The sequence below is a fragment of the Ptychodera flava genome, chromosome 21 (genome assembly GCF_041260155.1).
Source record: "Ptychodera flava strain L36383 chromosome 21, AS_Pfla_20210202, whole genome shotgun sequence".
Taxonomy (NCBI): Eukaryota; Metazoa; Hemichordata; class Enteropneusta; family Ptychoderidae; genus Ptychodera; species Ptychodera flava.
The window spans coordinates 11,262,346-11,284,973 of NC_091948.1; the positions used below are offsets into that span (position 1 = coordinate 11,262,346).

At 37.5% G+C, this 22,628-nt stretch overlaps 1 protein-coding gene across 2 annotated transcripts; it reads left to right on the forward strand.

Annotated features, from left to right (window-relative positions):
• Nucleotides 1–235: 235 nt before the first annotated feature.
• On the forward strand, nucleotides 236–17,867 carry LOC139121398 (ATP-dependent Clp protease ATP-binding subunit clpX-like, mitochondrial). Of its 2 annotated transcripts, none has more exons than XM_070686231.1 (10): nucleotides 236–672; nucleotides 4,418–4,657; nucleotides 5,734–5,870; nucleotides 6,339–6,510; nucleotides 7,801–7,971; nucleotides 11,158–11,322; nucleotides 12,110–12,363; nucleotides 13,122–13,421; nucleotides 13,806–13,898; nucleotides 14,657–17,867. In XM_070686231.1, the coding sequence occupies exons 1-10, from the start codon at nucleotides 597–599 to the stop codon at nucleotides 14,819–14,821; spliced, it is 1,773 nt and encodes a 590-aa protein (XP_070542332.1). In that variant the 5' UTR covers nucleotides 236–596; the 3' UTR covers nucleotides 14,822–17,867. The 2 variants fall into 2 exon arrangements, with proteins under 2 accessions (XP_070542332.1, XP_070542333.1); XM_070686232.1 differs by having other exon boundaries at nucleotides 238–672; nucleotides 7,819–7,971.
• The last annotated feature ends 4,761 nt before the right edge of the window (nucleotides 17,868–22,628 follow it).

Below are 22,628 nucleotides of genomic sequence, written 5' to 3' on the forward strand. Positions count from 1 at the left end.
TTTTGCATATTCATCACAGCGACCAGGGTGATTTTATGACCTCGTTCGGTATATATTTTATTTAGATCGACACAAAGATTGCACTAATATAATGCGTCAAATATTTTCGTGCTTTCAAATTATAAACTCTATGAAAAATGATGATTAATTTTAAATTTGAGCTTAAATTTTCGAAATCATCCTTTAATGATTTGATTATTTTTCATAACCCGAAAGAGTCACATGACTTGTACTGTGACCTCTGTGTGTTGTAGGGAAACTCCGAATGCAAAATGGCGACGCGTTGTTGTGTAAGCAGTATTTAGACGGGTTCTCAGCGCCGGTAGGATCGTCGGACGGTGAACGCGAAGAGCCTTTTCGTCGTAGTTAGGCTTTATTGTCTGAGTTCTTACTGTAAAGATTTTTAGTTGTTGATTGTGCATGGTGTTTAGATATCTCCTGTTTTCTACGAGTCATAAGTGCATGACGTAAGATCCACTGTACATGTAACACACTTTCTCCGAAGGTCGTTCATAGGAAGAATTCGATTCATTTTCTTACTTTGTCGCGGAAAGCGCACTTTTTGTTTGTGGACCTTCTATTGGAGAAACCTTAAAATGCCTGCCGGAGTTCGGTACAGTTACAGACCAGCAAAGCATCTCTTGTCCAGGTTGAGAACAACATCGTATTCAGGTGGGTGAACACTCAGGCAGGCCTGTAAACTGATGTGTGGGCCTTGTGCCAACTGCAAATGTATATATATATACTCATGGTGTATGCCCTGATCTTGCCCATTCACTTGTGTCCAAATGCGTTCAAAATAACAGAATATGTGTAACTGCGAGTGGCCATTATACAGCTCATTGTCCTAACTTTTCAAAAATAAAATATGTTATATTGTATCCCTAAAATACCAAACAACGTTGCAATATCAATATGGACTCATGAAGTATAAACTGGAAGGTGTGCGACTTCCTCCGCCGTATTGATTTCCGGCGGCGCACTTTCCTCTTGCACAAGCATCTTCTGTAATATTTTGGTAGAATAGTTTGTCTGTTCGCTCGTTTGTTGAACATATCTGTAAAATTGCCATTCATTGAAAACATAGAAGCTGCCTTATCCCACCGGCGTGACCGGCGAGGGGTGGGGGTTGGGCATAGTAGTGTATTGGTGTATTGGTAGTATTGGTGTTCTGGTGATATACAATTGTTTTCTCTACCAATATGATTGTGCTCCATCCGACTTACATCTCTATTACATCAGACAGTCGTCTCAGCTCAACCAAGACAGGAAAATTTTCACCTTTGTCGTGGGTATGACATATTTATGTGTAATCATAGACATCATTAGTCTATTAAATGTGTTAAAATCTCTCAGTGGGCTTCTTATGCAAGTGTGTATTTACAGTTATCCAACACTTCATCAGATGATCACAACGGAAATGTGTTTCCTTGTATGTCTGCAAATGATCATAGATACAGTCTTCCAAAACTTGCAAATTTCATCCACACAGTTGCCGAACGAGTTACAGTATTCCTCAGTCAACTTCTGAAGCCCTGGTGTACTGTTTTGTTTTGGTTTTGTAGGTATATACGTGGTTGAGTAGATGATCAAGGTCAATCTGTCCCAAAGCCAGCTTGGCACAAACTAATTTGGTCGGAGAAATTGTTGGCCAGAATTCCCTTTCAGCCCCCACACAACTTGGCTGTATTTTTACTTCACTCAAAGTCAGCTTAGACCAATTTCAAAATTCCATTATGTTGAGAAAGTTAGACATAAGTGTTTTGTGCACTCCTACCAATTAACTGACTAGAACCTGATAACTTGTGTTGCTTTCATGTTGCTTGGCAGTCTTCTTTTCAACACTATGTTGAATATGAGGAGACATACAAGTGGTATGGTGATTTTTCAGAAATCAAAATCAAGGTTTTTGTATGGCTTCACTAAGCACTGTATTTAACTGTCATCATGATCATAATGTGCAAGAAACTCATAAGTTGAATGAGTTGTAACCATTAAATTATGATTTGGCAATCTTTATCTGAAGACCTTTTTTTTCAGATAGACATTCTTTCAACACTCTAAAGAAATATAAAGATAACATTTTTGGCATAATCTACACCACATAAAATACAAGGAGATGAAAGCAACACTTATTGTATATCTTGCTTGTATTTTTTTCATGGTCAGCGATAGTTTCTGTTGCTTTTATTTTTTTCACTGTCAACTACAATGTCTTGTTGATCTCCCCAAAGTGTGTTGAGATACACAGCACTGAGCTTGTCAGCTCAAGTCTGTTCAGTAATGGACTGCGTTGTTAATGTTGACGTGTGAATTTTAATCTGGATGACAATTGAAACGTAAAAAAAAAATGATAGTGCATTTTATACATGCTGTGTTTAGGAGTTGAATTGCAGGTGTTTGAACAACATGCCTTGGGGCGTAGAACTAGAACTTTCAGTTGACATTCAAAACCAAAATGGTGAAAAAAATCAAAAGTTACAGCTATTGTCCCTTGGGAACAGCAAACAAAATCAACATATTTTAATTTCAACTGAAAATATACAGAAAAACTCTTGTGCAGTAAAATTCATAAAAACAAGTACTTTGCATTACTTTGCTAATGGTAATTATGTGTAATCACCTTAAAACTGTTAGTCCCCAGTTATATGTAAATTTTGCCTGACTGTTGAGTGCACAGAATCATGTGTAGGCTTGTTGAAATCGATTGGCTTTCACCAGAGCGATAAATTTACTAACTGAAAACACAACATTTCTTAGATTTGATCACATACTAGTATTACATGTACATATTTTGTTTGTCTAGACCCTATGTACGTCGCTTACAGCCTCCGCGGACGCACGGAGGCCGTAAGCAACGTATAGGGTCTAGGCAAATATTTTGTATGAAGCAATTGGTCAGTACAATTTACAGAGTCCAACACAAGTTTGAGTACAACACATTGTTGTCTTATATCTGTTACACAAGCTTTACTTTCTGTTCAAGCTGTAAATGCGTCAGGTTGAATTTCCCTCTGTGGTCACATACTTCTGTGTACACCAATAGCAAATTTTGTGTAATTCAATGATATTTACTAACTGTCAGTGATCTGAAAAAGTCCTTCAATAATTTACAAAAAACAGTGTTCAGCAGTGTTGCTTCAAATTCTCTTTGTTGGGAGAACAAGAAAGTCACATGGTAAACTGCCTTTGGTAATGGTATTCAATGTCAGATGTCATACCCTCATCATGGATCAATGAAGTTTAAGGATCCATTTGACAAGGTTTACATAAACCAAACAAAACCTCAGAGACTGATTTGCAGGATGTAAAGTTTGTACTGACTAGTCAGATCTGCATTCAAATTTCAATTTGTAAACAGCTGGGCAGGGTATTACAGTGTTAAGTTACATACAATATATTCGTCAGTGACAAAGGAACAGATAATATTAATTTGCAGATGATTTAGAATTTTGGCAGGATGCGTGAAAGATGTTCAGCAGCCAGAATTTCTGGTTTATAGAGGGTTTGGACAAGACAGGTAGCAGTTCATGTCAGTTGTCGTCCATTGGGAAGAGATTCAGATTACTGACCTCCCACCACTGTTGTGGTTGCAACTTGCAAGAGGCATATAAAATATTAGATCTTTCACATCAAGAAATGTCGAAATTGTCTGCTGTTTTTACATAATAATTGATATCAGTCTTAGCTTTCGAAACTCTTTAGAATAAAGGGCGCTGTCATGTGAGTGAGTGCATTGTTTTCCTTTTTCAATACATTGAGGTCACTTGTCTCACAAACACTGTACCATTGAAATCTGAATGCCAACAAAGGCATATTTTGAGAATAGTGAGCAGATTTGTATGTATAAACTCAGTAACATGCAGTTATATTTATGATATTTTGAAACAAAACAAGTGTCATGCCAAACATGGAATGACACAAACAGTTGCACGATTGATTAGCATGTATGATCAGTGAATATATGCACATAGCAGATTCGTATTACAGCCGTGTTGTACATTGATATCAGTCAAGGTCAGCAGCATTCAAAACGTACAAAGAAAACATGAGCTTGACCCTGTTCTACGACTGTGTTTGATTCAGGCCCCAACAGTTCATTACATGTATGACGTAGTTGGTAACAGTGAACTTCCAGTGTTAAAATATATATTAATTTTAGATATAAATGGGCTGTACACATACATGTAAATGTACTAAATATTTCTCATTTATTTATACAGTAACTACTATTTTACACAAGGCGTTTACTGCAAATTTTTCCATCTTGAAACAATAACATTTATAGTGCAAAAACTTATTCCCTTTTGATGGCAAAAGATAGAATTCAAGTTGCCTGATCATTAAGTGCAAGAAAAACTATTGAAATTATTGTTAAGTGATACACAAAACGTTACATTATTTTTATGTTTTTCAGGGTCTGTGAACAGTAGATGTAAGTTGCTCCTTGTACAGGGTAGCCTGTCTGGAAAGCCACAGATATGTATACGGTACTTTGGGGCCAGCAGCGCTGTCCGCAGCAGTAGCTCGGACATACCTACGAAAGGGGAGTCCGGAAAGAGGGGTGGATCGGATAAAGGCAGTGGTGGTGGAAAATCCGGTCAACTGAGATGTCCAAAATGCGGAGATCCCTGCACACATGTTGAAACATTTGTTTGTAAGTACCTATGTAAATTAGCAGTTTGCATGTCCAAAATAATACTCTTTTGTAGTTCAGTTATAGTTATGTTCATTTAATTTTTCTCATTCAAAAGCTGCAGCCCAAACTGTGCGTACAAGTACATACAAACTTACACACACACACATGCACAGTGATAACGTCAATAGTGATAACCTAAATATCAACATATGCTGCCATCATATGTTTTATAAAGTGAATGGTGTGCTAGTTTTTTGTGTCAGATTTGTTTCGGTAATCGCCCATTTCATGACTTTTGGCGCAGAGTCCAAATTCTACATGTAATATGGAGAGTCATAAATACAGTCCTACAACGTGGGCTTGACTAATACCACCCCTGTTTTGGTGCAGATGTACCTCCAATCCATGTATGTAGTAATAAACAGGAAAAAGGAAGAAATTCAAGGAACAGTAGAAGAGGAAAAACATACCCTGATGAAATGTCTCAAGGCTGACCCGCTCAAATTTTAAACTGTTTTAAAACAAATACAAATTACATGTATGTTCACATAAAGAATTGGAGAAATCTAAGAACTTAAAGAAGTTGAAAATCTGTTACAAACAAATTCATTGACCATGCCGTATGGAACAACACTTTAGAATTATAATTTACATGAAACATTATACATTAAAATGTGAACAAAATGCATTCATGATGGTGGACTGGTCAAATATCAAACTTGAGTTTTACTGCATCAGCTAACTGAGTGGGGAACAATGGTAATGATAGCAAACTTTTGCTCAACCAGTCACAACATAGATATTTAATTTAAAAATAATCAGCACTGCTGCTTGTTTTGTCCAGCCGGAGAAATATTTACAGCAATCTAAGCTGCTGAAATTCTCTGCTTGCAATAACCAACTGATATGAGAGATACTGAAGTTTGCATTATGGTCAGTATGCTTAACGAATGCAAGGTGACATAGCTTATATGTAAATCAAGACAAACAGATACAGCGCAGTTTTAAAGTCTTTGCAAATCAGAATATCCGTAGAACTAAATCTTTATTATTGATTTATTCACAATACACTGACTCGCCATTGTTTATTGCAGCTTCCACGAGATTTGTCAAGTGTGAGAAGTGTCACCATTTCTTTGTTGTGCTGTCTGACTCTGACAGCAAGAAGAGTCTTAAAGAGAGCCATCAACAGCCTAGACCAGACCGTCTGCCTCCTCCCCCTCCTAAGAAGGTATGTCTGTTTTTCATGAGAATTTCAAATTGTGACAGCTTTCACTTTTCCTTTGATATTTAGTTAACAAAAGCCAGTTCTGAAAATGGAGGTGATAAGGGAAGGGAATTTTCTTTTCCCTCATAGAAATTACACAGGAATGGTGGCCATTTTGGATTTCAAGTATCGTTAAATATTGGGTGATTTGTTTCTCTAGTACCAAAATTTGCATAGCCACCTTGATTCTTATTCTTGATTTTGAAGGAGAGTGGTTGAAATTTTACTGGAAGAAAATTTGAGCAAAATTTTTAAGTCATTTAATTCCGAGGTGAAAACTACCTTTCTTAATCCCCATCCCTCTTCTTTAAATACAATCTAGCCAAACCTTTTTCTGTGAGAGAGGACATAGTTTAGCACTACATATTGCCAATTATCTTGTTTCCACTGATCAGATTTGTCATCTAACAAAGATTGTTTTCCATTAAACAGATTTACGAATATCTCGACAAGTATGTTATAGGACAGAGCCAGGCAAAGAAAGTCCTGTCTGTCGCAGTCTATAATCATTACAAGAGAATCTATACGAATCCAGTGACCTCTGTCAGACCCACGGCTGAAGCACAAGAGGGACGTGTGCAAGGGGGTGTCTTCACCCCACGAGGTAATTTTGGTCTAGGTGAAATGTATGTGTGTGATGTGTGCGGTCTAAGTATGGACAATTTACAGTTACAGTAGATTGCCAGTGTTTAGCACCATGGTTAGTAGTTTTGCACTGGCCTGAAAGGGATATTTGCGAAAAGTGTTAACACTGTATCAACTGTTTCCTTCAGTTGCCTGTGTTGGGTGTCTAAATTGGTATTTCTTGCTCAGTGTTTCATCTAGGCTGCAGAATTGCTGGAATCCCACAATCAGGCAGGTCATGACTTGGCTATGCAACTTTCTTATTACTATGAAAGACTAACATTTTAAAGCTCCCTCAAAAATTTCCAAATTCCCTGTGAAAAGTCTTGGGTAGGGGGAGGGGGCATGATCGCCCCTTAAGTGTTCATGTAGCATCCCAGATGAAACACTGCATGATTGGAGATAGAGGGATTGCTGGCCATTTATTGACCATAGTATAGTATGGTACATTTTTTGTATTGATTGTGTGGAATGTCTGGGTTGATATTGCTGGAAGAGGGCCGGTTTACTGAAGAAATGAGAACAGTTGGATGTCTTTGACATAATGAAGATGAGTCAGGGGATGTACGTACCTGTTTTGTCTGAAGAAATAGATTTGTTGTTGCACCATCATGTATGTCTTTGTACCCTCCCCCCTAAGTATTTGATACAATTTAATACAATATACCAACTATCTCATCCAATTGTGTATGTAGAAATGTTAAGATATGTATTGTTTGACAGAATAGATGTGTTTGCTGGCTGTTGATCATCAATGCCAAACTATTGGAATTATCACAAAAAGCTACGCAAATTTGACTTCAGCAATGTGCAGAGTATCAGTGAAAGTGTATACCTTAGGTTTACAATATTTGGATTAATTGACTGAAACATTATATTTCGAATTGAATGTGACAGGAAAAAATAACCAATTATAATGGGATTAAAGTGCCTGTAGTCAAATTTTGACGGAAAACATTGAGTCCAAAATTCACCACAACTTGCAAAGGGAGTCCCCTCAAGCTGTAGGCAGGAAGAAAAAAAATATGAGATTTTGAAAGTTACATGTAACAAATCTGTCCTCAAATCTGTCTTTTCAACTGAAAGAACTCGGTTTCTGTAATGTTGTGAGGACAACAGAGGGTGCTGTGCAGATAAATTGAAGGTAGCATAATTTGTTATACAACGTACACTTCCTGAAAAACAAAATACTCCTCAAAAAATAGAATGTAAAGTGAAGGAAGGCCTGCAGGGTAAGTAACCAATGAAATCATTGGTGTCCTGCCTACAGAACTTCTTCAAATCGCAGGTATCAGTAGCCATGGAAACGCCCTTGGAGCATCATCAATGCAGCAACAGTCGTCAGAGAGGAGAGGTTCTGGAAGTGATTTACTGGACAGCACATCACATGACCTAAGGGTTGAGAAGAGCAACATACTACTTCTAGGACCCACAGGCTCAGGTAAGATAACACTCTTGTTGTTATTTATGGCACTATGCTGCCCTTATCACCCACCAAACACAGTGCTCCCCCCCTGTGGTACCTACTGTTTGGTTTAACCCATTTGATTACAGTGTGGCGATTGGAGCAAGCACACACGCACGAAAAACTGAGGAATTAAGAATTGGGGTTGGTCTTTGACTACCATCATAGTCTTAAGTAAACAAAAGTGGCAATATCTAAGATGTTACCTGGCAGGATTTTATTTGAACTTTAATATGTTCATCAGGGTCAAATGCAAAGTTCTCAGATAGACTTTAGAGCCCCTGTTGATCCCATTTAATTTTATGCAGACAGTTTATCTTTGTCTGCGTAAAGGGAAACGGTTCAATCAACTGACTCTAAAATTGTGTTATCCTCTCAGTGAATATGACTCAGCCCTAGACACTACTGTTAGAGTTTATTTTAAAAAGTGAGCAAAGCAGTTTCACTGGTCAGTATACAATCTACGGGACCCAAGTTATATGGTCAGAAGCTCTAACTTTTGATAATTTTTTTCCCATTTTGTTTTGTGAGTCAATAGCAAGTTGAAGCTCTCCAAAGCAGGTTGAATTATTAACCAGTATGTTTATCAACACAGCCTCTATACAGTCTATATGTACTAAATACACTGTTATTGTTTATATTTAGTCTGGACAGGAATTCATTCGTCAATACTTGTGTATTCACATGTACAGGCTAAGTTGACAAGCTGAATACTGTGTATCTCAAAATGCTACGCCAAGAAATTGTAGTTGACATTACAACAAAAATAGTGAAAAAAAAATCAAAAGTATAGCCGTTAAAACCAGAGGTCTGATAAACCTGCCATTTCACGTCTCCACCTTATAAAGGCATCATCTCGTGCAGACTATCGGTACCTATTTTATGTCGAAGTCATATACATGTATGAGTAGAGGACAAAACTTCAGTAAACCTTACTAGGACTTGGCTTTACAGCTGAGAAATGATACAAAACCCAAATTGTCAAATGAAGAGCACACGGTCTGTAAGTGTGAATAAATTTAAATTGTTCCAGATGTTCAGTTTGAACATTATCAGCCCAGTGTCTTCTTCTTTAGGTCTGGTAAATAAAAGAAAGTGCAATTTGCCTACTCCAAAAACTATCCTAAACTTGGCTTGTGGAATTTTAAAGGTTTAGTTGATGTAAGAGTTGTGGTTAAAGGTTAATTGTTGACCGTTAGTTTTGCTATTGTCAAATGCTTATATCGTGTGCAACCATAAGTTTCTTGTTGTATATAGTAAATGATATATTGTAAACAGCCTGTAGTTTCTGATGAAGAAACTTTTTATTCATTGACAGATGTACTGTAAGACCTTGGATCTCAACACTCAGACAGTGCTTTGAATGTCATACAGTTTCCCATCTCAGTATATTTTTTACATTGCAATTTGGTTTCAGCGCACAGTCCACAAGAATGCATTTTTGTACCACGGTATCAATGTAATGCATAAATTTTGTTTCTTGGGGAAATACTGTAAAATACTTTGAATTAGCTGCATGCATTTTTGGAGGTTTCAGGTTTTCACTGCAATCAGCTGGTTTTTAGTTCTGCCAAAAAAAGTCATCATAACCATAGTAAACAAAGGGAAAACTGTAAATTATTGGCATCTTAAATTATCAAATTCACAATATTCACTAAATTTGGTCCAAAAAAGGATGCTATTGCTCAATAGACATGTTTTACTGTAGTGTATACTGTACTGAGTTTTGTTGAGTGTGAGTTTATGGTTGGACATGCATTTATTGTGTGTAGCATTGTTAGTCAACAATGTCATGTGTTATTGTTTGATACAGGAATGTGCCATGCATATCTGTCAGTTGTCATTGTTCATCAGCAATCTCATATCATTTATTGTTGAAAACGGCACATACCTATGTGTTAACGTCAACTTTTATTTTCTGAAACTATTCCAGTCGCACCAGTTATATAATCACTAGCATATCCAGGCTGCAACAAAAGCCTTTTTAGTACGGTAGATACAGATCAATATCCTGAACACCATAGGTTGTTTGGTCCCAGCAGGAAACAGAGTTACTGAAAGACCCTGGCAAGGACACTGCTTTGTTAGACCCCCTGCAGCAATTTCAAACTGCAGTGTAAATGTATAGTATCAGATTGTACAGGTAGAAAGTAAAAAGCTGAAAGAGTTTGATATCATGCAAATATGTGCAAATACATCTTACAGCAAGTTGAAATGGCCATTATCTTCCTTTCTGCCAAGTCATTATAGACTGCATCATTTGACTTTCTGGGTGGCCAAAGCTGATATTCAGGGGCCCCTATCCTGCCAAGTCAGTGAAACTCAGTGTACATAATAGCTAGTCAATGACGCACACCCATGTCAAGTAGGATTTTTAATGTGTCAGACTGTCTGAGTGCAAGTTCTATATTCTTGTAAATGAGACATGTCATGTAGATGAAACTAGCTCTCGACTATAGACTGCTTTTTACTGACTTGGCAGAATAGCGGCTGACAGGCTTGAAAAGAATACCGTAATATTTATGCAAATTTTACCTCATCATAACATCTAAGAAGCCACAATATTAGTGTGTGCAGGCTTTAAGAATTTTTTTGGCGATATGCTAAATATTCGCATTCATGTTTGAAATGCTGCTTGAATAGTTTTAATTTTTAGTATGCTGAAGTGTTATGCTGTTATGAAATTAGTGAATGTTATGGTGTGGTATTGAAAGGTTACATATTAGACAATAACTTTCAAGAAACTTAAAGGGACAAAGTCGGCCATTTTCCATGAATTTTGTTTGATACAGATACTTATATTGTTTGACATGTTGAAAGATATACAATGAATGGGTGACCATACATATATTCGACCCCAGTCTTAGACAAATGAAAATGGCCGACTTTGTCCCTTTGAGTGGCATCGGTGCTTGAAGTGAGCTGCTGCCTGTGGCAAAATGCAACAATTATATGCCTGCAGGAGCATATACAGTGCAGAATAGATTTTGAGCATAACAAATTCATTATAGAGCGACACGATAATGGCTTTGCATATACATGTAGCTATCTTGCTGGAGCGGTATTGGTAGCCAGTGTTCATTGCATGTGATTCACTAATAATTGTCAGTTGTCGAAATAAATCTCTTACAAATGTGTCTCTTGTTTTTCTCTCAATGACAGGAAAGACATTACTAGCCCAAACCTTAGCTCGATGTCTAGACGTGCCTTTTGCTATATGTGACTGCACCACCTTGACCCAAGCCGGGTACGTGGGTGAAGACATAGAGTCAGTGGTGGCTAAACTCCTGATGGATGCCAATTCTAATGTAGAGAAAGCCCAGCAAGGTGAGAGTGTGTGACAGACCGACGTCATTGAGATTGCAATTTTTGAATTTCTTGATGAGTTGCATCTTTTGTCATTATATACTACAATCTTAGCACAGTGATTGCAGTGGTGTAGATAATTATAACCTAGCTAAGGAGTCTGACCAATAACCACACATTGGTAGGCCAATGACTCAGAGACTCTATAGCTAGGTTAGAATTATCCGTGCCACACTTCAATCTCTGTGTGGAGATAGTATATACTACTCTCCTTAAGGTAGTATGCACGTCGAAAGTGAAAGACTTAAAACTTTTGCGCAAACTTTCCTCAATAAAACTTTCAACCATTCTCTTACCAAATCAACAATAAAAATCGGGAGTCACCGTGCAAAGTTTGGAACTAGCGAAACAAATTACCCAACATTTTGCGATATTTGATATTCAAAATGGCCACCATTCCTGTTAACTCTATGGGGCAACAATTAAATTTTGGATTTTCATAAAACTGAACAGATGAAAGGTTTTCTCTCTCCAAGAGCTTTAAAATGAACCCCACATGTGATAGATCAGAAAAGAATTGTGAAAGTTTGAGAGTCTGAATATCTGTCCCCGAGGCACATTCTACCTTAACAAGGATAAGTAACCAAAGAAATTTTCCATTCCAAAGAATTATTGTGGTTTTTCAATAAAAATCGCTAATGAAGTGTGATAATTTACAAACATTAAACCAACTTCACCATTGCCGATGCTATGTCTGTAGCACAGTCATAATGACAAACCACCCTCCTACATGTACACTCTATCACAGGTATCATATTCCTTGATGAAGTTGACAAGATAGGCAGTGTTCCGGGAATCCATCAGCTCAGAGATGTGGGCGGCGAGGGTGTGCAGCAGGGTCTTCTAAAACTGCTGGAAGGAACGATAGTGAATGTACCAGAGAGGAGCTCACGTAAACTTAGAGGAGAGACAGTACAGGTTGACACGACAAATATTTTATTTGTTGCATCGGGAGCCTACAATGGACTGGACAGGATTATCAGTCGGAGAAAACAGCAAAAGGTACAATGAAGCATTTGAACCCAAATGTGTTGGACATGGTTTTGATCATGCACTTACACATCAACAATGGTGAAAGTTAAGGTAGTATGTCCCTCAAAAGTGAAATACTTCAACGTTTGCTCAAATTTTCCTCAATGAAACTTTTGACCATTCTTTTCAAATCAAGAATAAAACTCGGAAAAGAAACATTTACCCGTATTTGAAATTCAAAATGGCTGCTGTCTTTATTGTTCACTTGGGAAAAATACAATTTTCAATTTTCAAAAAGCTAAGATGGTAACATTTTTCTCACTCCAAGAGCTTGAAAATGAGCCCCCACAAGTGATATATCAGAAAAGTATTGAAAAAACAGAGAGTCTTAATATCTGTCCTTGAGGTGCCCTCTACTCTAAATGAATGATTATAGGAATGAGTCATCGTGGAAGGATCATCTTGTTAGGGTTTTACAATGTTTTCACCAGGAGTAGGCTCAGACTTGCAACTTACGCTAGACCAATGTCAGTAAAACACAAAGAGAGGGACTACCATAAATCAACTTGCCAAAGTCGTACTGTGATATTATTAAAATTTTATGGCTGGATTCATCGCACCACAGCTAAAACCTTTTATAAAAAAGACAGAAATATGTTAGATAAATATTTTACAATGTGTCATTTTTAAAAGGAATTTGGACCAGTGCAGTAAGTATTCCACTTGTGTCATCTGTCAGATTTGCCATATATTTGATAATCATTTGCATATTTTGCCCTCTCTTTCAGTATCTAGGATTCGGAGCACCCTTGAACATCAGCCCAGGAAGGAGAGCAGCCACAGCGGCCGATGTCTTGAACTTGACAGAGGGCCAAGACACAAGGGCGGATAATGAAGAGAGAGACGCTCTGATCATGTCGGTGGAAGCCCGTGATCTCATTGAATTCGGCATGATACCAGAATTCGTTGGTAGATTTCCTGTAGTTGTAGGACTCACATCTTTGAATGAAGACATGCTTATAAGGATATTGACAGAACCAAGAAATGCACTTATTCCTCAGTTTCAGACTTTATTGAGTATGGATAAGGTATGTCGATAACATTCTATAACTTAGTGCCTGCCTTCGTGTGTGAATGAACCGGCCATTTTTCTTCAGACGGAAGTAGTTTTTGGTGAATGATCACTGTTTCAACAGCATTTGTCTCACACATTGTGTTAAGTCCATCCCAGAATATCAATTCAAACTGACAAGCATCTGTGGAAAAACTCAAAAATAATAGTCCTGCGATCCAGTCGTTATAAAAATGGTTTGAAAGTCGACATGATTAAGATGGATGTCATAATCAGGTAGCCATGACAATACAGATAAACTACACACTGATAATGTCACAAAGTCTTCTCATTGTTTAGTACATCATGAAGAAATCCCAGCAGAAAGGGTTTTCTAATGCATTGTTATGTATTCCTTCAGGCTGAGCTGACGTTCACAGAAGATGCCTTGAAAGCTATTGCCAACTTGGCACTGGACAGGAAGACTGGTGCCAGGGGACTCAGGGCCATTGTGGTGAGTATATAACTCACATATATATGGGCACTATATTCTGGGTCACACTGAAGTAGTCACTGCCCGCTGTACTTCATCATGTACTCATCAATCATACCTTTCATTGTCTATTCCCTTCCATTCCCATTGTCCTGTTGCAAGAAATGAATCAGTACTTCTACTTGGCCTTGACACAGTCATCGTACATTGTATCTACCTTATTTATGGCTTCAGTTCAAGTGTATCTCTCATGTGAAATCACTACCCATGACTCCTGCTCACTTTAATCTTGATGTCAGTTCCCTGCATTGCTTCGTATGTTCGAACACACAGTGGAATGTGTTCCAAGCCACATGGGAGTATGTTCCAACACACAGTGGAATGTGTTCCAAGCCACCTGGGAGTATGTTCCATCACAGCTTGGAATGATGTGTCAGCAGCCAAGGATCGTTGACATTTTTCATCATCTGCACTGGGTGTAACTTCAATGACAATTGAAGTGTTTCTGTCCATTTTTTTTTCCAATATCAAGAATATAGCCACATATGCAGATGCAATGTGAGACCTATTGTTCACTGCTATTCTTCAATCTCATCTCATCAACACAATACCATCCCTCTGTTTGTGACAGCTCATCCAGACCTTCATGTTTCCAATGAAGTCAAACTGCAAAAAAGTATCTCTACATAAAAGCTCATGTTTGAGGCTTAAGAAATTTTTCACTTGATTCATCTTTGACAATGGCTAATCGTGATTTCTCCTTGCTGCTTCCCTTACAGGAGACTGTCCTACTGGATCCCATGTTTGATGTGCCTGGATCAGATATAATAGGGGTTCATGTTGACGGCGATGCTGTCCGAGGGGTCAAAGCACCGGAATACATCCGTGCTGAAGAACCAACAGAGGAGGAAGTACATGAACAAGAAGCGCAGGCCAATCCATGAGGAAAACATCTAACTTCTTGACATCTATCTACTGGACACTTCCAAAAACAAACAAACACCCTAAAAATTTTTAAATATTTTATAAAGCACCATCCATGGCCAGTCAATACAGCAAAGAAATACAACTTTGACAGAAAACGGCCTTTTAATGGGTCTCTTTCATAATGTAAATCAAACATGTCATATTAAATTATTCATCATTTGAAGAAGAAAAAATTCGTTTGAGAAACAGGCTGCCTGATCAAGCAACATTGGAAGATGTGAATTTTCACCAAAACAGGAAAACTTTTCTAAATGGTTAAATGTTGTTTGATTTGGATAGAATGGATACTATGAAAATAGTCGTGCAATGGTCTATGATCAAATCTCGAGTTGTCCACAACAAAAAATAAAGCTGTACTTTAAAATCTAAATGGTCAACCAAAAAAAGGAGCGTTTATTGAAAGTTTTAGTCTACGATTTCATCTTTCAACCTGTAATTTGTTTTTCTCATATTATCAACTTAATTGGCAGACATTTCTTAAGTTATCGTTCATCATTTGCACAGTCATTTACCGCTAACATGCTATGGATATTCTTTGAGTAAGATGTTGTCAAGTGTTAAATAACCCTCTCAGAACTTCCGGAAAAGTTCAGACATCTTTGAAATAGCTTCCTAATGATGATAGAAAATTGCTGCGTATTCTTACAGTCTTCGTACACGGCTAAGAGGCATAGCAGATACTAGTGCAGCAGTTATTGGCAGATTGGAGAGAGAAGCATTCTATTTGATCAAAAACGGCATACAGAGTTTTGATGTTAATATCTGTAAGTTTGTACGTATAAACGTATCAGAGCACAGGATTTGAGTCCGGTGCGGAAAACTGGTCTGGAAAGCTAGATGTTCTTGAACTTGTATTGAAAATCTTCAAGTCAGTGGAATGCCATAGAGGGCGCATGTCTAAGTAAACCATGTGAACAGACATTTGTTCAGTTATCCTTAAATAATTGGCAATCATCATGACCTTTGACCTTTAAGGGGTGTATCATGAACATGCAAACCCCCCGCCCCAGCTCGAGAAGAGAATAGAGAAAATAAAAGGAGAAAATAAAAAGCCAACAGAAGTGTACTCCAAGTGCCTCCTGTGGCAGAAAAATGAAGGATATTCCTAATGAAAGGGCATAAGAAAGTGTTTTAAGAATAGGTGGATGTCATTTTAATGTAGCCTAGAACTCCACAGAGTTATACTAATGCTGTATATGAATGCTACAGAGAAGTCTAAAATAAAACCTGTGAGTACAAGCCATCCATATTAGCCATACAATGAGGAATCAAACTTGTTCATGCTCATACCATATCGTCAGTGTAGGTCATTCTGTCACGTGTACATTAAAGCTGGCAATTTTGCATACAATTTATTTCATCCAGCTTTAAGTTAATTTTAACCTGCAACAACCCAAACACCTCATCCCTGAAAAATGACAGAAAATGGACAAATGCTTGAAAGGCGGAATGCTGATAATCCAATGACACGTCTGCGCAAGTTTAAATAACTGAGCTTTCTGAAGTGTTTCCTTTAAATCAATATATTGAATTCTGCATGCTTTGTAATAGACATTTAATTTTGCACATGTAATTGCCGTACAACTGTAGTCATGACAATATTTTTAGTCACAGTGGGAGTAACAGAAATGCTCCAGCATATATGCCATGTATTTTTATCAAAACTTCAGGGATCTTATCATTCACTTAATATTAAAATAAAACCAAATAAGGATAAAGCCTTTATTTTGAAGTTGTTTCACTTATATCTTCAGAGTGGCTTGAGAAGAACTTTGCAATTGCTAGCTCAGCTTTTGCCATGTATATTTGCGGAAAGATCCTTTATTTCTTTGGTAGGTTTGATACAATTTTACCTGCAACAATATGTATATGTGTGTCAGTTTTAATGCTTGAAGCAGTATTTCCCTGTGTTACGTGTGTATGATAGGAGATGCTTCTGGGCTGGCAATCTCCTAAACCTGGGTTTAAACCCTCAAATATCAAATGTGGTATTTTAATGTGCAAACATTGTGGAAAGCAAGGTCTGCTGTCAATGACAGACTAGGCTTTGTCTGCAAGTCCTCTCTATACTTTCACTAATTACGTTACTCTTGCAGCAAATCTGTCAAGCTCTGTAGGTTTCCCTTCCTTCATGCCAACTTCCCATCAACTGACTACAGCTGTTTGATCAATTGGACAGCAATAAAATGCAAGCTCTCTGCCTATGGATTTGACTGGAACTTTGCAGATTTAAATGTATTTGACCTGTGTGTAAAAAATTCAAATAATGGGAAAGTACTCTCTTACTATCACAGTGTTTTCTTTGAAATGAAAGGGAATCAAGGCATGGTTATGTGCCACACTGTATTTATGAGGCCATATTTCACATCACGAGTGACACTTAACTTTATGATAGTCTTGAACAGAAAGTTCTGTTGATTGGTCAAGCTGTAGATATTTACATTTTCTTTCAAGGAAACTTGTAGATCAGTGTTATTCAAAGTTTATGTATTTCTTTCATCATTATAGCCTTTTCACATTTATGTGCTGTGCCTCCACTACATCTGCGTGTGACGAGTTTTTCAAACTCCTCCCATTTCAAAGATTGAAGATTGGTTTCTCTATTGCAAAAAAAATTCTTTTGCCTGGAAGTTCATAAAAATCTGTATCACTTGGGGAGCTTTTTTCCTGTAAATTTGTTTCCCTTTTCTAAAGACTGCATTCTGTGTTAAAATATTGTTTATTATCTCAATATCTGTGCTCCATTTTCAAATAAACTGTGCCACTCTGTAAATTCTGCACATATTGAAAGTTAAAGGGCAGATGCAACATAGGAGTCACCCATAAGACCTGTCAAGACATGGGCGCCAGTTGAAAGTTGAAAGGTCATGCATCAGAAACTGTCTTAATTGACTGATTTATTTCATTCTATTTTGTTTTGTTGCCGTTTGTAGCAATAAATGTATGGTGATTGTATTTGAGAAAAATATTTTAATAAAAGGGGCACAAATCCGAAAATGTAAATTTTTGAAGTTGAGGCTGTGTATTTGGATGTGTATGAATCTGTTTGTATGTATAGTTGTTCTCTCTTGTGGATATGATGGACCTGTATAATGTTATCAACAAAAGAGTGGACTTTATAAGGGAGTAAGGTTCACACAAACTAAATCGATTGTAAGGGAGTTTTTGAAAGAAAAAAAACCAGACATTGCTGACAACTGCATTCTACACTTAGTTATGAACTAGACCAGAAAAAGTGTACTTCGAACTGTAGAATACCAACCTTGATGTATTTGCATAATAATAGCCCTCCACAACAAAGGAGAGGTGCTTCTGACATAAAAGAAACCTGGCCACTCTGAGACACGGACGGTCAAGGTCCGATTGCTTCTGACCTAGTAAACGATGGTTTGGCAAATCGCCGAGTCCAGCGCCCATTTGCAGAATTTTGTGTTCCGTTGCTGTTTAACTTACCTTTTGAAATAATAAAATTGTAGCGCTTGGAAGAAATTCACAGCAAACCTACAACTACAGCGATGGCCATGCTACAGCAAAGCTAAAAAATTTTATAATTTCAATAATAATACTGATCAGTTTGTGTGTGTGGCCAGACAGAATGGCCAGGTTTCTTTTGCGTCTGAAGCTCAACTTGGCAGGCCTTAGCATATTTACCGAGATGAAATTCTTTTTGCCTTTTAGAAAACATTGTAATACAAGTGATAATCTGATTTCATTCCGAATTCTACGCAATTCTTTGCCGACTGTAGGTTATTGTAAACCTTGTATTAGGAACGACGACGATTACAAAGGTCGCTTTTAATAGAGAAAACATGCGCGTCCAACAATTTTATGTATCGACGCAATAGCGCAAGTTCTTCCGTTATTACGGGCCACCATAAAGCTAGAAAATTTCTAGCTAGAAAGTTTCCAGCTCCATGGGGCCATTTGTTGCATCCGTAATGTCACGTAAAAAGTACCATTCATAAAATACCTTGCAGTTGCATATATGTGTGGACTCGTGAGTGACAGAAAGACTTGAGGGCGCACTTCGACTCAACGGCAGACGACTGTTCGGTCACGGTAACTTTTTCTAGTGCGCGTCCTCATTGACGAAGTCGATCGAGTACTTCCATGTCCTTATACGTATGTATCTCGACCAGATTGAATTTGAAGCCTTTCACAGCCTAGAGGACACAATTTAACAAATATTTCTAATACAGATCATTCAAATAATGATAAAATTAGAACAAGCTTTTATGAAGTCTGAGGAATTTTTTGTCATTTTGATTGATAGTCTTGTTGGATAGCCTCCAAATTAACCGATTTCAAAAGTTCGTTTGCAAGTTCAAAGGGAAAGCAAAACTTCTAGAGAGATTTCTTCAACGGTAAAAATTACAACATCTAATAATTTTTGAGAATTTTTGATATATACGTATATACAACAAATCATGTCTGAATACTACTGCTCTCACTATTAACAAATTTAAATTTTGGCTTGGTGATCCTAATACCGTACGCAGTTCTGTTTAGATTTTTTCCACTTTTTGAATTTGTTCCGTAATCAACGCAGCGTATTTTGCAGATATTTTTACAATTTTGATCAAATAATTGTGTCAGAAATCGCTTATTAGAGATTTAAACGAGTAGCATTTTTGTGGCTACATTGCAAACGTCCTTTAAATTATGCCGTATCCATCACTTTTATCCTATTTAAGACCATTGGCAATTGTAAGCAATCTAACACAACATATTTACTGTATGATGTAGAATGAATATATATAATTTTTTTTATAGAATCAGAAAAATAATATATATCCACACTTCCAAACAAGGTTGAACGAAAAGTCCCAGCACGTTGCCGCTACATTTCCTCTGCTCTGTGCTACCCCCTTCCTCTAATTTCAATACGAGAGAAAATATTCGAAATGCATGTTCCATCTCAGAAATTTCACGGTAGGGGCGGGTCATGTTCCTGTGTGTTAAAAATAGTGCAAGGTGGTGTCAAGTGTGTTTTTCGCACTGGATTGTGAAGCAACTTTTTATTTCTTCATTGCAAGAGTTTAAATTCGCATAAAGCGGGGCAAACGCGCCCCCACCCCCCGCCTATTTACTATTATTTTGATCGAAGATTACACATCCCCGAAGAGAAAGGACAAGGGCATATGTAACACAATAGAGAACACGATTTTACCCTCATGTAAATCAGTTCCATATCTTATCTTTGCGTTTACTGCTAGCATATGGCAATCTGTAAACATTTTCATGTATATGATCAAAGATGACAAAATGCAAGAAACGACCGACAAACGATTGCAGTATCGCGTCTAGGCCTTCAGACGTTAGGAGTTTCTCCGTGAATGGTGTTAGGTTTTGAGATTCATGTTGCTACATACATAAAAACAGAAATCCAAAACACGGTTGGAACTAATTTGGGATAATTGGATAGTGGACTAATGTCGGTTTAATCTGCAAAAGTAAGCTCATCTGCTTTTTTCAATCGACTTGTCTTTATGAGTAATTTGTAATATTACAACATTCAGCTATAGGGCACCTAACACTTTTGAGAAATTTGAAAAATATATAGATTCAAATCCCCCAAATTAGTTCCAATCGTGTCCAATGAGTCCACTATCAAAAATGCGGTTTAAAGTGAAAAGTAAGCCAACACATTGTATTAGCTACTGAAGGAGTATAGTACAACAGATGCTTTGAAAGCAATTGGGAACGGCCTTTATGGTCACTCAGGTACGCGAAAGTGAAGGCCCTAACTTTTGATCAAATTTTCCACAATGAAAGTTTCAACCACTCTCTTACCAAATCAAGAATAACAATCAAGTTTAGTTCAAGAGAAACAAATTATAGCATTTACCGATACTTACAATTCAAAATGGCCGCCATCCCAGTCAACATAACATTTCTGATTTTCGGAAAACAAACTGGGCCATTAAGGTAGTAAGCTCGTCGAGGACATGTTGTCGAACTCTCCAGTTTTTTTCCAATTCTCTATTTATCTACCTTTTGGGGGAGGGGAGGGGGGGCTCATTTTGAAGCTCTCAAAGAAAGGAAAAAATTCACCGTCCTTACGGTCATGAATTTGACAGGGGAGAATATTTCATGGCGCTTACTTTTGAAATAAAGTGTCAGAATTTGTGTTGAACAGCATCATCTGCGTTTAATGCATTTCAACACATGATGTCGAGAACGTGCATAAAGTTAGCAATGTGTAGGGGGAATGGGTATCATTTCACGTTTTCTCCTAAGTTGATTTATTTTCCAATTTTATCGTATTCGATTTAAAGGCGCAGGAACTATATCAGATTTATCTCGGGACAGCTGGACTGAAACACAACTTGCAAAGTCAAAATTTAAAAAGTCAGTATCGACAAGCACTGATCAGAAAGCCGAGGAGTCAGGACTGCTGCCCATATGATCATTGTAGGTGACAGAATACGAATTGTTTCTTGGAATAATAATTTAATCATCGAATCGCAAATTGTGAAATAAATATCAGTGTTTACGCTACCCGCTGGTAATTATACGTGTGACAGAAAAAAGAACGGATTAGGAGATGATATTTGTTTAAAGTTTAGCGATGGTATAGTTTGGTAAAATTTTGGCAAAAAAAAACAGAGTTCCATACAATTTATGGATTTACTGGTTGACGTCAGACTTGCCCAAAGCCTGTGGACATACGCATATCAAAACAGAATAAATTAAAGAATAAAGTTCGGCAGAGATAGGCATACATCCTTTGGCAGACTGTCACGTCTACAGGTGGTGGGATGAACGCGATGATATGGCCAGCAACTAAATGCGTATATGCCTGAGAAAAGCCAAGCGGCTTGCTTGTAAGTGGGTCACCGAGTCTAAGTTGAGGCATGAAGGTATTACAAAAGAGAAGTTTGGAATATGATTCAGTATTGCTGTGAAACTCGTCTTTGCAATGAAAACTGTCAGGGTTGTAAAATATACTTCCCGCATATCTGTAAAGATGTAAGCTACAAAAACTATTTGCGGTTTTCGTTATATCACTTTCTGCTTGTTCTTCACCTTGAATTTGCAGAATGTTCTCGAAGTTTATCTCATTGGATCTACCCGGAGGCCTATGGTAAATGTGGAACCAGGTACTACAGGGTGTGTTTTACCACAGTCCCTCCACCAAAGGAGGGACCGTGGTTTTACATTTACATTAGCGGATATGGGGTGCGTTCAGTTACTACGGTCATGGGTGTATCGCAAATTCTTCTCAAGCCTCCGTCAAGCGTAGTGAACCGCCTCCCTTATATTATGAGCCAGCCATGCAGAAGATGAAAAAAAGTGATTACCCCCACCTTACTCACGCCATTGCAAAAGAAACTTATGATGAATTCCGTCAATATTGTTCTTTGTTTTATTTACATTTTGACGGGTGAAAGACAAGAATTTGGCTTGACATCTTAGCTTGCATATATATTTTTAACCAATTCAGGGATTTAAATCAAATTTTCAATTATAAAATGACAACTACCGGGTTATGAATATACAAGACGTTGACATAAAGATAAGAAGGAGAGGTTTTACAGGATCGTGCTCTTCTTCAAGATTTAATAAAAAAAATTTACATCACTTGTACTGCTACCAACTTTCTCATAATTTCCTTCATCGCAGTTTATCTTTAAATCAGATTTTAAATCCGTTATTGTATTGTATAGTTTCAAAATTGATCTTTCTTGAGTACACCAATCGCTCTACTTGTCCTCCCTCGTCGCTTTTGAATATAATGGTAGTCAAATTCTGATCTCAATC